Here is a 16,511-nt window from a genome sequence, read left to right on the forward strand (position 1 = left end):
TCCCAGGCTACACAGTGAGAGATAAACCCTGCAGACACTGCAGGGTTCTCCACAAGCCTGGAAGCAAGCATCATCTGACCTTCAAAAGACAGGAGGGCTTCTTAAAAGACAGCCATCCTGACTAACTTATTTCTATTTCTACTTAACAGATTCCAGCACTCTGTAAATAGACTCGCGATGCAATGAGTAGTCCTCTCTTCTATCGTGGGCAATACCCTATCCCACCTTCTCCACCCCTGTAGTGAGGCTAACACTGCAACTAAAAGGAACTTCCCCAATATTCCTCTGCATCCTACCTTTGCATCGCTCCCCACACTCTGTCTCCCAGAACAGGGAGCCCAAGGACAAGATGAATACCTTTTATTTGCTCTAGGGAGCTCAGGAAGGGAAATAAATAAAAGTGCCCAAAATTCTCTAAGTGGAATGCAACAGTCCCCCCAAAACTAACTCTCCGAGATAAAATGTGCAAAAGAAAAAGATAACTCTCTCTAATTTAGGGTTCTCTCGGATAATAAAAGGCATCCCCGCTGCAGCTCCTACAACTCTCGCACTGAGGCCGAAGGTGGCAGGGAGCTATTACACAGCAAGAAGCAACCCTGGCCCAGTACTGAATCCCCGGCCTTGACCTTGGTTGGAGAGACCCGAGAGGCGAGCAGCAGCACCTTGCTCGCTGAACGCAGAGGGCTACCGTACCCTCCGGCCGCAGAGGCAGCCGGGCCGACCTCCGCGGCCTCGCCTGCAGCTCACCTCGGTTCTCCTCCTCCAGGTGCCGCACGCGCAGCTCGTCCTCAGTCTTCACCTCAGAACTGTAGCCCCTCCTCGGGGCGGGATCCCCGGCCCAGGCCACGGGGCCCAGCCGCGCACAGCACGCGGCCACCAGGCGGACGCGACCCGCTCTCAGGGCGCCCAGAGCGCCCGGAGCCGCGGCCGCCATGTTGTCTGTTTACAGCGGGCGCCCGCGGCCAGGCCCCGCCCCCCCGTTCGGAGACGCGCACGCGCAGGACGGCCGTCTGGCGCCCTGGCCCCGCCCCTTGCCGCCTGGCCCCGCCCAGGCCCTCTTTGCCCTGGTGGTTACGAGAGACAAGTCTGTGGGGCCAGTGAGACATTAGTCTCTTGACACCACAGAGAAGAGGCATCTTTAAAGCTATGGAAAAGCTAAGGGGACACATTCCGAAGTACTAGAGGGATTTGCCTCCCTGCCCTCTTTGGGCCATAGTCTAGGGTTGTGACTTCCGTAGGGAAGGAAAGATATACACCCTTGTACCACCCCTCCCTTTGGATGTCCAAGTGTTAAAAATCCACAAGGAAAAGGAATTTCCTCCCGAAATCCCAGGTGGGGACGGGCAGTTTGGAGCCTTGAGGTCAGTCAGAGGAGGAACTTCTCTCCAGGCAGAGGAGTCACGGGTCTGTGTCAGACCATCATTCAGGAGACGGCGATGGGTCAGTGATGGATGGGACCTCATCTTGACCAGGACTACCTAGCTAGACATACTCCTCCATTTACACCTAAACCTCGTATCAGAACCTCGAAGATGGACTGGGGACAAGGACATCATAGGACCCCTTTGGTACTCTTCCCAATGTGGACACATTGAACTAACCTCTAATTGGCCTGTTCAAGACAGGCTGAATCTAGTTGATCAGCTCTGCCAGGACCTCAGGCTCCATACTTCCCATCACAAGGTCATTGTGTTAAGGGAGCAGAATGGTAAACAAAATTGCTCCATTCCCTTAGGTTTGGTGGGACAGGGACCTCGGCTTGTCATTACATGTGCCTGGTAAACCTAGCCAGTGAAGGGGAAAGCAGCAAGTAGGGAACCAGGCCCAATTGCCCACCTGTGGGACTTCCTGGAGGCCAGTGTCCCAACAAAAGCCCACCCCAAGGAAAGCTCAGCCAATGCTCAGGCCCAGGAACAGTTCCGAGGCTAGGGCTCCTCCCGAAACCTCAGGTCAGTTCTGTAAAGATATTTATTAGAGTGCCTCATTTGATAATTTCCTGCTACCTGGCTTTTGTCAACTCTCCACCCAGGGAAAGCCTATTTAGGAAGAGTGTCTAGTCTTCAAATTGTACCACTGTTGCTGAGTTTAAGGGTTGGTGCTGTGCGCCTCAGAATCCTAACAAACCAGGCTCCACCACGTGTCCTCGGTAAGCCAATCAAAATATGAAAAGCAGAAATGGGAGATTGATTCAAATATGTCCATACTGGAAAGAGAGACAAACAGATTCAATGATGCTTCAAGTCCTTCTTCAGTTTAAGCAGAGAGATGAAGTCATGCAGAGCCAGGCAGTTCAGGTTAATGTGTGGTCCCTTCCATCACTGACCCAGCATTGTCTGTGAGAAATACCCGGCGTGGGGGTGGGAGGCGGGGGATTCCAATTCCCTGGGGAACCTTATTTCCCAGTGTAAAGTTAGAGGGAGTGATAGAATGTCTCTTCAGAATACTTCCAGTCCTCCCAGACCAGGAGATTACATGCTGGCCATAGAAATTCTGATATAATACATTATGTTTGGCACCCTCAATGTTCCACCTGCTGGGCTTGTATCCAGAAGGAAAAGAGCCAGGAGAATTGCAAGTAGCAAGTAGCCGGTGCTACAATAATGAAACAATGACCTTGGGACAGCCTCTACCGTGAGTTCTGTCAAGTGCCACTTGGGAAGTTGTTCTTAAAAGCAGCTTATATCCTTTTTCCAAGAGCAATGTTCCTTTCGCTAAGTGCTGAGATTGCTAGTGTTCTGGTTTATGGTTTCTCCAATTTGGTTTTGAAGTCTCTAGGCAGACGGGAGGTGTGGGGGTGAAAGGGAGGCCAAACAGTGGGAGGGAAAGTGGGGGGGGGGGGGGGGGGGGGGGGGGGGGGGGGGGGGGGGGGGGGGGGGGGGGGGGGGGGGGGGGGGGGGGGGGGGATTAAGGATGAGAGCCAGCCACATGGTAGCTCCAATTGGTGGGCTGAGCAAGCCCCTGTTTGAGTCCTGCTGTGGTCAGAGGGTTCATCTCTGCACACCTGGCAATCCGTATAGGGTGAGAAAGTCACGGACCCATATGAAGGTAAGATAGACGTCTGAATGGATCAGATTAGGAACTGGGGGCGGGGAGGACAGAACTGGAAATTGGCTGTATCAAGGGTGACTGGACCCTGTCTCAGGGATAAAAAGATTAAATTGATCTTTAAAACAGATGCAGAGTCAACATAAAATTTCAAGACGCCACTGCACTAGGAACACCCCCCCCCCGTTTGTTTATTTGGTCAGTTGGCTTTTTACATGGGGTCACCCTACACTGCCCAGGTTGGCCCCCGACTGGAGATCCCAGGTCTCCCGTATGTCAGACTCACTCCCTGAACTGAGGAAAGCAATTGCGTCTTTACAGGTTATTACAAAGAACACTTGGAAGGACGCAAATGACCCGTCAGGTGAAGTGGAATGCCAGGTAAGGCCCAGAAGCTTCCTCTCGTGGATGGGTTAGGGTGCAACACCTCAGGTCCTCTGGCCTCCACACGCCTGGACATTCACATGCACAAAGAAGTGACTTTGAATTTGGGTCTTTTCAAAGGCTGGCGGCAGCATATCCCACCCCACCCCACCCCACCCCCACACCTCCCCACTCAGCCTGGGATCCTGACAACCTAAGCAAGAGTGGGCAGGGCACCCTGTCTCTAAGCTGGTGTATTTAGCACCAGAGAAGTATTAAGCAAGTTTTGAAGGAGGATATTCTCAGCTTCTGGTGTGTCTATTGAGATGGGGTTCACGGAAAGGCAAGGAGAACCTGGTCACTTCGATGACAGTATGGTCCTCTCCCCCATTTATCAAACAGATGAAGAGTGGGAACCGGCCACAACACTGTCTAGAAACCAGCCCTATTGCTCTTTATCCTCTTACTTTAATAAGTCTGCAAGCACACCCTCCTGCTTCTCCTAAATAGACAGAGTCCCTTCTCTGTTGCTAGAGAACCAGAAATGTATGGTTTGATCTCTGTCCTGTGGTAGCCCTGGAATCCATGGTTCCTTGTGTCTAGCTGGGGGAATGATATTCTGTCCTCTAACTCCTTTGTCCTGGGGTGTAAAGGGGGCAGGACAGGGTGTCCAACCAGCTCTAGCTGCCATAAACCAGGTGGCTTAAACAACAGATTTTATTTCCTCATAGACATGGAGGTTGTAATCCAAGGTCAACGTGTTGGCAGGGTCAGTTTCTTCTGAGGCCTTTCTTCTTGGATAGCAGATGGTCACCTTCTCACCGTGTCCCCGCATGACTCCTCCACTGCATGCTCCTGTCCCTGGTGTCCCTTCCTCTGCTTAGAAGGTAGCAGTCCTGGTGTAGCAGGCCTGGCAGAGGTGAGGATGTTCTAAAAAGACATTCATGCCTTTCGATCTGACTTTGAGATTATTGAAACAGTGGGCCCCAAAGAAATGGGAATTTCCCCCTAGGAGTCTCCTGTTGGGAGAACGAGAAGGTGCCAGCCAGGGAGGAAACTTGAATCCTAGAAAGAGATTTCACACAGTCCCTACAACTCATTAGGCCACTTTGCATGATGAGACTGGAGCCCAAATAATGTGAGCGGTACCACACCTTCTCAGGACTACTTAGCTATTCATAGCCTGGGCCTCTAGACTGTGTTAGAGGCTTCCCAGGATCTCCTTGCTCCTAGCTCCTCCTCCCAGTGTGGTCACACTGAACAGGGCTCCTTTGCCCACTTTCCACTCTTCTTCTGTTTTGTTTTTTGGGTTTTTTGTTTGTTTGTTTGTTGAGACAGAGTTTCCTTGTGTAGCCCTGGCTGTTCTAGAACTTTCTCTCTGTAGACCAGGCTAGCCTTGGACTCACAGAGAACCACCTGTCTCTGCCTCCCAAGTGTTGGGATTAAAGGTATGTGCTATCACTGCCCAGATCCCTGCTTTCTACTCTTATTTGACTCTTTTAATTGGCTTGTTGAGGACAGGTGGCTAGACCTAACTTGGGCCACTAGTTGTAACCCCCAAGTTTATTAACAAACAATATTACAGCCAGATTCCACCCATATGAGCCTCCCAGCCTTGATTACTTCATATTCACACAGGAAGGCAGAGGATTTCATTCCATGCACTTGGGAGAGTCATGGCTCAGTATGAGAAATTATTTTATTTGTTCACAGCCCAGGCTGACCTAGAACTCCAGCTCCATCGTTCTCAGCCTGCCAAGGTGTACACCAACAGAGGTCTCACAACAGAGGACTGACTCCCTGGGTTCCCTGCAGCCATCTCTGCTGACCTATCCCTGTGCCCTGACTAACCCTGATCTATAGCAGTGCTTCAGGTAATGACAGGACCAGCAGCCTGAACCATCTGGGGCTCACACACACCCTGTCTCACATGCTCACATGTCACCATAAGAAGCATTTTGTCAACAGTCACATCATTAATAAGCTTCAGAGCCCGGGGCAAATCCAGGCAAAGTTCCTTCATGATCCCCCACGTCCCTGCTACTGCTTATCTTTTCCCTAGGACATCTGCTTATGCATGTTCCATCTTCACCATGCTGGGCAAGTGTCCTCATCGTGGAGATGCAGGTCCTGCAATGCTTCCTGTCCAGGCAGAGTAGATCCTGCTTACCAAGCATGGCACACTTGTGATCCCAGCACCCAGCAAACTCAGCAGGAAGACCACTGTAGTTCAGGTCAGCCTGGGCTACACAGGGCTAACCTGAGCTTCACGGGTCAGTTTGAGTTCACCCTAGGCTGCTTGAGACGCCATCTCAAATAGCTAAGCTGCTGCTTTCAGAAGGTTCATAATAGAGCAACAGATGACAGCTGTTCTCTCTCCTCTCTCTCTCTCTCTCTCTCTCTCTCTCTCTCTCTCTCTCTCTCTCTCTCTCTCTCTCTCTCTCTCTCTCTGTGTGTGTTCTTTGTGACTTTCCAGAAACCTGTGCCTCAAAACAGCAGATAGAATATACTTCAAGGTTTTGAAATGCTGGTGTGTCCGGCCCATGGTGGTCTCTCTAAACAAAGTGTCTGTTCACGAACATCACAGCAATAAAAACCTCACCATGCAGGACTGCTGGGCCTGGCTGAGTTGCAGCAAGATCAGGATGAAGCCATGGTCCTGCAGGGGAGGGGGCATCTGCCTGAAGTCAGGCCTCCTGTCTGTTACAAGCTGACTTTTCCACTCTCTAAGGATGTCCTCAAACACCTTAGTTCTTGTTATTTTTATTGCACTAACACTACCTGAACACAAACCTGTGGTTAAAAGCACTCATGCAGCCAGGAGAGGTGGTGCATGTCTTTAATCTCAGTGCTCTGGAGGCAGAGGGAGATCTCTATGAGTCTGAGTCCAGATTGATGAGCTTGGGGAGTTACAGGTTAGCCAGGGCTACTTGGTAAGACCCTATCTCAAAATAAAATAAAATAAAAAATGTGCTCAAGCTGAATAGAGTTTTGTAGTGGGAAAAGCATCCATGATATTTAAGTTTTGTTTTGGTTTGGGTTTTCATTTTTTTTTTTTTTTTTGAGACAGGGTTTCTCTGTGTAACAGCTCTGGCATGGTCCTAGAACTCTCTTTTTAGATCAGGCTGGCCTTGAACTCACAGAGATCCTCCTGCCTCTGCCTCCCAGGTGCTGGGATTAATGGAGTATGATGCCACACCTGGCATGAAATCATTTTTTTTATAGGAAAAGCTCAGTGTGACTTGCTGCGTCCTCTTAAAACATTATTTGGTGATGTTGAGATACGAAAGAGCTCACCTCGCAAGGTTGTAAGAGTGTGCAAAGGCTGGGAGTATCTTAGTTCAATTAGGTGTTCAGAGAGCACTGGAGAAGCAAGCCCTGGACTCCATCTCCAATACCACATAACTAAGTGTGGTGGTGCACACCTGTCTTCTGAGTACTGAGGCGGTGGAGGCAAGAAGATCAACAAGTGCCGCTTGAAACTCTGTGTCAAAAAAAAAAAAATACATGAGATAATTATATAACCGTTTGCCATGGCCATGCCATGGTGGTTAAGGGGAGGTTCCTATTGCAGACACGTGTATGAGAGAGAGCATCCAGAGGCACCTGCAGGGGTTCAGAGAAGATGGAGAAAGAAGCACACTGACTGTGGACAGCCGACTGGACCTGACCATGACAGAGGCAGGAACAGAGGGCTTGAAAGGGAGATAGAGAGCGCGGGAGTGCTGGAGAGCTGGGGTGGGGGACAGAAGACAGGAACTGGAAGGGTTATAAGGAGAATGAGTAGTGGAGGAGGGAAGCCCGTGAGCTGAAGGGAGTTTAGTGTAGGCGAGGAGGTGAGAAAGGCTAGGAGGCTAACAAGAACTTTGAAATGTGTAACAGGTACTTGTGATGTGTATGGAGGGAACCTAGAAACCACCATGCTCTTTGGTATTCTAATAGGCACCTCAGATAGCCATTTGTCTCTTCTGCCTTTTAGAGTCTGGGGCAATGGAGTTACCTTTGGACCTGACAATAACATACATAAATTTCCATTCCAAATGCAATATAGAGCAATAAGCCTTAATAGACTTGAAGATCTAATGTAACAGACGATTACTTAATTTCAGATTCCACACTGCAACTGACCTTAAATAAACTAGGTCGAAGGAGATGGCTCAGCAGGTAAAAGCCTTGTTTCTCAAGCCTGGTGATCCCTATTTGTATCCCCCCCCAAACCCATGTGAAAACAAAAAGTGGGAGTCATTGATGCGCCTACAATCTCAGCATGCCTACCTTGTGATAGGGAGGTAGAGATGGGAGAACCATCCAGAAGTTCATAGGCAAGCCTGGAATCAGAGCTCCACCTGCCTCTCCGCCTCCCAAGTGCAAGGGTTAAAGGTGTGCATGGAGATGCCCAGTTAATAATTTTAGATCCCATGCCAGGCGTCACAACGCTATGTTATAGAGAAATCATGTCTCCCTGAGCAGCTGCTTCAGCCCAGAGTTAGTTACCTTCTTCATGACACAGTGGGCAGTTCTGAAACCTCTTGTAGTTCTTTTTGCCTTAACTGTGCCGCCAAGAATTTCCTGCAGGAATGGTGCCCAGAGGCTGGCCAGGGTGATGGGCAGTGATGGGCAGACCTCTCAGAATCACTGAAGCTCCTATTCTGAACCCCTCTTGTTTGAGACTCCACTCACTCCCGGATGTCGCAGATACGGTAGTCATCCACACTTTGTCCTCTGCTTCCTGGACTAGTATGACTGCAGATTTCTGAGTGTTGGCCACTGTGTATGGTGCAATCTAGGCTGGCATTGAACCAGAGATCTGTCTGCCTGTGTCTCCCAAGTACTAGGATTAAAGGCATGTTACATCACTGCATGGTTAGGAAACGATATTTTTGTTTTTGTTTGGTTTGGTTTCTTTAAGACAGAGTTTCTCTGTGTAACAGCTCTGGCTGTTCTGGAACTCCCTCTGTAGGCCAGGCTGGCCTCAAACTCACAGAGATCCTCCTGCCTCTGCCTTCCTAGTGCTGGGATTAAAGGCATGCGCCTCCATCACCAAGCAAAAGATGATATTTTTAAAGAGACTTACTTCTAAAGTGCTTGAGTTTGTAAGGATGTGGAACTTTTTAAGTTTGTAAAATGTTTTATATTGTGATATCTTTATTAATGTGTGGTCTTGGGGATGAACGTGAAGGTAAGCTTGTGTCTTAACAGTGATGTGCTGTGTGTCAAACTGACAAGGGGTCGGCTGTCCTGGCGAGTTTCATGCCAACTCGACACAAGCTAGTCATCAGAGAGGAAGGAGCCTCAACAGAGAAAATGCCTCCATAAAATGGGCTGTAGGCAAGTCTGTAGAGCATTTTCTTAATTAGTGATTGATGGGTGAGGGCCCAGCCCATTATGGGTGGCCCATCCCTGTCCTGGTGGTCCTGAATTCTACAAGAAAATAGGCTGAGCAAGCCATGGAGAGCAAGCCAGTAAGCAGCACTCTCTCATGGCCTTGTATCAGTTCCTGCCTCCAGATTCCTTCTCCATTTGAGTTCCTGCCCTGACTTCCTTTGATGATAAACAGTGTTGTGGAAGTGTAAGCTAAATAAACCCTCTCCTCCCATCTTTCTTTCGGTCATGGTGTCTCATCACAGCAATAAAAAACCTAAGTAAGACAGATCCCTATAGATTTTTAAAACTATATTTATTGTTTTATACATTTTTTAAGTGAAGAAAACAAAACAAGAGATACACTGCAAAAACTAGGTCACCGTTGCAGAGCCAGGATTAAGAACAGGCTCCTTGGAAGCGGCAGCAGATGACCTGTCTCTACCTCCCCATGCTGCGGGATACAAGGCATGTGCCACTGTGCTAAGAAGTGCTGCTATTGCTATTTTAAAGGGCTAATAGCTTTAGCATGAAGAAATACCTTACAATGCAATATACATTGAGGTAAGGAAATATATCAGGGCTTCTTTTTCTTATTTTTTTCTCTGCCTATAGATTTTACTTGTATATACATAGACACACACATACATACACACACACACTTATATGTTCTTGTTTCCATTCTGTTTTTGTAATAAAACGCTATGACTGAAAGCAACTTAGGGGAAGAAAGGTTTATGTCATCTACTACTCCCAAGTCACAGCCTATCATCAACAGAAGTCAAGGCAGGAACCCAAAACAGGAACCTGAAGCAGAACCATGGTGGAACACAACTTCCTGGCTAATTCTCTGGCTTCTCACAGGCTGACGCTCAGCTAGTGTCCTTATACAGCCCAGCAAATGATGTTGCCCACAGTGGGCCGGGCCCTCCTACATCATTAACAATCAACATGATCTCCCATGGATGTGCTCATGTGCCAATCTTGTCCAGATAGTTCCTCAGCCGCAGCTGTGTCTGTCTGACAATGCTAACTAGGACAGTATGTCTATATACTGCTCTTGCAATTATAGCTTTACATTTTTTTCTATGCCTAAGAGACCCATGAAACAAAAATCCCTCTGATCTGCAAGTCCCTTGCCCAGGGACAAATAGTTCCTGAAATGCTGGAGGCTGTTGTTTATGGGAGATGACATGCCACATTTTCACTTCCCTAAACAAGTTGGTTTGATGCATCTGCTCCAGATGGGCTTTGATCCCATGTGGGCAGAACATGCATAGGCAGGAAAGATGTCAGGATATATGCTTGCCCTTGATTGGACCTGATGGAAAATGCAATGAATTATGGGTTTTCCTGCTTATGCCCTTGCCATACTTAATCCTGAGACATTTTCCAGGAACCTAGGTATGGATCTGGCCAGAGCCCATCCACCTGACCAGTATTTAATTAAAGCTTGCTTCAAACTTGGCTCTAAACTGTCTTATTGTTGACCACTGGGATTAACAGACAAGCAGCCACATGGCAAGGAAGGGAGCTTTAGAGAAAAACTAAGTTCACAGTGTGGAGGAAGACTGAAGCCCCGGGGAAAGCATGCTTAGAAAAGGACAGAGAGACGCAAAGGGGAGGTTGCCCTCTTCCGACTGATTTAGAAGAGTAGGCAGATTTACAAAGCTACCTGGCTTCAGCCCAGGAAGTAACTGTGCTAGAGGCAGGGATTCAGAGACGAAAAGTTCAGTATCTCATTAAAGGATGAATTATTCCACCTATCTCTTTCATATGTTTTAAGATGAGCCCACGTTCCTAAGGGTGGTCCCTTTATAGAATGGCTGGTTGACTATGGCCAGCTGGAATGCTGGATCTCCACCCAGGCCAGGGATTCTGTTTTCTTGACCATGAATTTTTCCTTAGTGGACCTTTATGGCTACTCTTAACACACAACCCCCTCTGGAAAAAGAGCCCTAAAATCATTCAGGAAGAAGTCAGAAATCAGAACCCTAAACATTATTGGCCTTTGACTGCTGGCAAGGACGAAGCTGCCAACCAAAATGAAGTCTCTTTCATGCAAACCACAATACCTTCAACTCATTAATTAATCATTTAATTTTAGCAGCCTAAACTGTAGCATGCAAACATTTCTTTCTTGAACTAAGGCCAACGCACCACGTTTACTCTCTGCCTCAGCTCTGACAGCAAGCCCCTTTGTGGGATAGTGAGATTCTGTGCAGGGTTTTACCTACAACTCGTGGTTTTATTCTAAGCAACAGAGTTTATCAATAATTCAGGAAGCAAGTCAGACCTTCTTTCAATCAGCAGCGTTACTGTCATTTGGCTGTGGAAACATTCTGCATACGCCATCCCTGAAGTCACTTGATGAGCTGTCTGTAAATTAAAGCGTTGATTAAATTAAGCTGAAGCCTGGAGACCTGAAAGGGGCATCTTCTAGACTTTAGCTTCCATCCAGCTGCAGCAGTGAGCAACAAGAAACCCGTCTTTCCTGTACAGTTGTCCCATGTCACATGGTTGAATGGCTGCTGCTTGGAAGCTGATGTGGGGTGCCTGTCTCCCTGGACAGATGACTTTTGGGTGTTCTGGTTTTTGTTTTGTTGTTTTTTATTTTTTGAGACAGGGTTTCCTCTGTGTAGCCCTGGCTGTCCTGGAACTTGATCTGTAGACCAGGATGGCCTCGAACTCAGAGATCCACCAGCCTCTGCCTCCCAAATGCTGGGATTAAAGGCATGTGCCACCACTACCCAGCTACTTTTAGTTATTCTTAAGACAAAGTAGTACACAGCTGACATTCAGCAGAGACAGCTAGGATGAGTCTCAGTTGGTCCAGTGTTGGCATATAGCCCAGAGTCCTCTCTGCCCTGGCTTCTTACACTATATAAAGTGTATAAAATGGTGGCACACAGGCCTGTCAGCCCTGCATTCAGGAGGTAGATTTAGAGGGAACAGGAAAGGTTAACTTCTGCTAGAAAATGAGTTTCAGGCCCTCCTGGACGACGTGAGTCCCTGCCTTAAAAAGAAATTAATTAAAATTAAGTTTAATAAAATAAAGATACGCAGTATCAAAATTTTGTTCAACATGACCTTCTTGTTGGCTGAAACCCAAAGTGGTTTATTTTGTCAAATGAGTAAAGTTAGAGAGTGGGCATCTACACACACACACACACACACACACACACGCACGCACACACATTGAGAGAGAGAGAGAGAGAGAGAGAGAGAGAGAGAGAGAGAGAGAGAGAGAATATTTCCCTGGTTTCCCTTCCTCTTATGAAGTCAGTTGGATTCAATCCCCAGGCTCCACCTGATGACCTCCTGTATTACCTCACAAGGTTCCTTCTGCAAACCCATGGTAGGATTGCTTCCATCCTCATAACTTCATGTAACAGGGAAGAGATTTTAATATACAGAGCCCTGGAGACATGCAGACCCACACCCAAACACAAAGCTCATACCTCAAATGGATTATTTTAAAAACAATGCAGATGCCCCCGCCAGGTGCTTCCACCGTAACTTACAAGATCATTGGCAGTTCTGTTAAGAAGATGCTTTTTGTCCTTTATCGCTTGCATCCGACAAGCCACCTCCATTTTACCAAGCAGCAATTCTGGTCCTTTGCATGTCCCAGCATGGGCAGCATGAGAAGATTTGCTCGTGTGCATGAGATTGTTCGGTGAGCTGAAATGCTTGGCCTGACTCTTCCCTGGGCTCCAAGAACCAAAGGTGTCTGGTTTGGGCAAACAGTGAGCAATGCTGGCCAAGAAGCTGTTTCTAATAACCGGAGCTCTTTGGTCTGTTCTGGATTAATCTTCTCTGAATTATTAAGCAGAAGCGCCAGTCTAAAACCTCATTTTATCATGAGTAGGCAGAATAATAAAACACAAACCACATCACAACAATAGCATTTTCTTTATCTTGATTGCTGTGTCTATAATAACAGGGAACAGCCGCTGCTCCGAGGCTTCCAAGGGCCCAGCCCCGTGCTCTTTCTTTCCAGAGCGGCCTGCGCAGAGCGGCCCTGCGCAGGAAGGCTGTGAGCAGCGGCAAGAAGCCCCACTCCGCCGAGGTCAGGGACCACGAGAAAGTTCCATCTGTGCTCACAGCCACATCCATGCGGTGGGACTCAAGAAGCGAACCAGTCGGGAGTGCAAAGAGATTCAGAAATGTGATATAACGGAGATGTACACAATTGGTACCCAGCTTAACACAGCCGCGGGAAGCCGGAAGGAATGAGGTTGAAGATGTGCTAAGCAAGCTCCGTACTTCGGCTCCGCAGGCACTGGTTACCCACTGCAAAGGCTGCAGGTCACCAGTGTGAATGGTAACTAACAGCTGACTGTCAAAGCTGAAGTTACAAAACCACCGCCCACAGACTCAGAGAGATACCAGGTCAGCCCCAGTCACAGTACGTGCTGTCAGGGAAGCGTGGGGCTGAGAGGAGGACACCGTGCTGCACTCATTATCTGTGCACATGTCATGTCGTGGTCAACCAGTTCTCCTGCCCCTGAGAGGACAGGTCACAGCAAGAAGATCTGGGCGTAACTTTCGCGGCGATGCTTGAGTTATTTTTAAAAAAGAAAAGAAAAAAACAGGGTCTTGAGTGTGTGGCTCCATTGGTAGGGTACTTGCCCAACATTCCATGAAGCTCTTGGCTTGATCTCTAACACTTTAAAATGGATGTGGAGGCACACATGCACACATAATCCTTGCACTTGAGAAGTGGAGACAGAATGATCACGAGTTCAAAGTCACCCTCAGCTACATAGCAAGGTGAAGATCAGCTTAGGCTACCGGGAACCTCCTTGGAGCTGGGGACGGAAGACAGGGCTGCGAGGTGATTCACGTGGTAAGAGCGCATAGTGATCTTCCAGAGGACCCAGGTTTGCACACAAGCGGCACTCACGGCTGTCTGTCACTCCAGTCCAGTGGGTCCAACCCCTTTTCTGCTGGCCCCCATGGGCACTGCTCTCGTCCATACACACACTCCCATATAGACATACACATATACTCATAATTAAAACATTTTAAAGTCTTTTTTTTTTTTTTTTTTAGAAAATAACAAAAAAGAAGGCCAGGCGTAGTGGCACATGTATTTAATCCCAGCACTCAGAAGGCAGAGGCAGTCCCTACGAATTTGAGGCCAGCCTGGTCTACATAGTGAGACTGTGTCTCAAACGAGACCAAAATGACAACAGTTTCTGGCTAGGATGTTTGAAAATCGGAACCCCTTATCTATTGCTAGGGGAGTGTAAAGTAGTACAGCCACTATAAAAATCAAAGTAGAGGTTCCTCGGAGAATTGAAAGGAGAGCTATGACACCATCTAACCATATACCACTCCTGAATACAAACTTGGGAGACTCAAAGCTGACAAACCTGTGGAGGTTTGAATAATAACACTCCGATAGGCTCATATATTTGCTTAGAGGGTGTGGCATTAAGGGATGTGGCCTTGTTGGGGTAGGTGTGGCCTTACCACAAGAAGGTGTCAGTGGGGGTGGGCTTTGGATTTCAAAAGCACAAGCCTGTCCCAGGCACTCTCTCTTCCTGCTGCCTGTGAATCCAGGTGTAGACTCTCAGATTCTTCCCCAGCACCATGTCTGCCTGCATGCCACCATGCTTTCCGCCATGCTAATGATGGCCTAAACCTCTGAAACTGTAAGCCAGCCCCCATTAAATGCTTTTCTTTATAGAGTTGACATGCTCACGGTGTCTCTTCACTGACGTAGAACAGTGCCTAAGAAGTCACTTGCACATTCTTGATTATGGCTGCTTTATTCACAATAGCCAGAGAACAGGACAAACCTAGAGTACAGTAGCAGCCTTCTGAGGGAGAATAGCAGGGAGAGGAAGGCACAGAGATCAGTGTGTGTACAAGGGCTGTGATGGAAGAGATTAGTTGTCAACTTGACTGAATGTAGAATCACTGGGAGACAGCCCCTGAGCACGCCTATAGGCAGCTGTGTTGATTACATTAAGATAGAAAGGGCTGCCCACTGTGGGTGGCACCATTTCCTAGCTTGGATCTTGGACCCTGTAAGTGGTGTTAGAAACCTTAGCCCCAGCATTCATTCCTCACTCTTGGTTCTGAGATTGTGGGTGCCACATGAGCAAACACTTCAAGCTCATGCTGCCTTGCTTTTGTCAGAGGACCTTATCACATCCACAAGAAGAGCAACTAAGGCAGAGACACTTGGCAGACAGATGGTACCACCCAGAGTAGGTAGGTCTTCCAGCCTCCGTTAATATAATTAACCCTCAAGGGCTGGCTGACTCTGCAGATTTGGAGCATTCTCAGTCAGACTCAGAAGTAATGCTTTATCAGATATCTGGTCGACCCTTAGCCTAGTCAAGTAGACACAAAAAAATTAGCCAACACACTGGCCAAATGATAAAATCTGAAAAGGAAGAAAGAAGACACACACAGAGAGAGAAAGACAGACAGACAGACAAAGAAAGAATCCACTGGGACTTCCTGCTGTTACCAGTAAATGGAAGACATGCTTCTCACTGCACACTTGCTCACAAAATGTGTTGATTATGTACACCTTTGCACTGGAATTAGTTGATGAAAGTGGGCCAGTGTAGCAGGTGTGGGAAGGCTTCACATGGAACATGTATACATGTGTTTCAGAAGAGTTCTACATTCATAAGCTTTAGTATGGAAATCTACACACAGACTGTTGACCAATTGGTCATTGTAGGAAGACCAGGTGGTGAAGGGCAGGCTAGCATTTATACCTCTATGTGGTATTTCTTCCCTATTCCATGACCTTACAAATATCACGGAAACCTCTTTGTCTACTTGAGTAAAGTTTGAGTATAATGCTGCCTTTAGTGGGTGTCAACCATCTGAAATCACCTACTGCTGAGAAAAGATAGGGAACCCTATCAACAGAATGGATTTGTGAGTGTAAGCTGGACCATGGAGGAGGTATGCTAGGTTTGTGCAAAACCTGCCAAATACTCACTATGCACAGTCAGATAAGTCACTGATAGGGCTGAGCGGTATACTGCCAGTTCCTCGCTTGAAATCCTCAGTCCTAGACTTCAGAGTGTGACTATATTTGGAGGCAGAGTCTTTAAAGAAGTGATTCAGTTGAAATGAGGTCACTAGGGTGGGCTCTAATCCAACATCACTGGTATAATTACAAGAATAGGGATCATGAGATGGGGGGGAGGGAGGAGGGATGGAGAGACAGAGGGAGGGAGGGAGGGAGGGAGGGAGGGAGGGAGGGAGAGAGAGAGAGAGAGAGAGAGAGAGAGAGAGAGAGAGAGAGAGAGGAAAGACAGGAAAGAGAGAGCTAGATAGAGGGGGGAAGTCATTTGGGGATACAAGGAGAAGATGCCCTGCTCACAATTCAACTTGAACTGGAATTTCCCGCCTCCAAACTGTAAGAAACTAGAAATCTGTTGTTTAAGATGCCCAGGCTGTGGTTTTTCCTTAGGCAGAAAACAAAGCCAGACAGCCACATCCTGCTGTCTCTGGCGTGTCTCCATTCTTCAGTTTTTTAGTTTTTGTGGGTTTTTTGTTTTTTGTTTTTTTTTCCCCCCCAAGACAGGATTTCTCAGTGTAATTGCTCTGGCTGTCCTGGACTCACTCTGTAGATCAGATTGGCTTCGAACTCAGAGATCTGCCTGTCTCTACCTCCTGAGTGCTGGGATTAAAGGTGTGCACTGCCACTGTCCAGCTCCATTTTCTTTTTTAAATCGTGTGTGTGTGTGTGTGTGTGTGTG

General features: G+C 47.8%; 2 protein-coding genes across 5 annotated transcripts in view; one reads left to right on the plus strand and one right to left on the minus strand.

Annotated features, from left to right (window-relative positions):
* The window catches only part of Auh (AU RNA binding methylglutaconyl-CoA hydratase), a 133,346-nt gene that overhangs the window by 91,591 nt on the left and 25,244 nt on the right, over positions 1 to 16,511 (minus strand). For 3 of the 4 annotated variants that reach the window (XM_050143877.1, XM_050143876.1, XM_050143875.1), the window contains exon 1: positions 748 to 968. The exons of the other annotated variant lie outside the window; for it this stretch is intronic. In XM_050143877.1, the coding sequence (XP_049999834.1) occupies positions 748 to 934 (187 nt within the window). In that variant the 5' untranslated portion in view covers positions 935 to 968. Of the gene's footprint in view, positions 1 to 747; positions 969 to 16,511 lie in introns of those variants that run through there. 4 annotated transcript variants of the gene reach the window in all.
* Positions 1 to 16,511, plus strand: part of Sfxn1 (sideroflexin 1) — a 1,040,418-nt gene that overhangs the window by 86,602 nt on the left and 937,305 nt on the right. The window lies entirely within an intron of this gene.

Source organism: Alexandromys fortis, unplaced genomic scaffold (assembly GCF_014885135.2).
Source record: "Alexandromys fortis isolate MF-2015 unplaced genomic scaffold, M_Fortis_MF-2015_v1.1 scaffold_1, whole genome shotgun sequence".
NCBI lineage: Eukaryota > Metazoa > Chordata > Mammalia > Rodentia > Cricetidae > Alexandromys > Alexandromys fortis.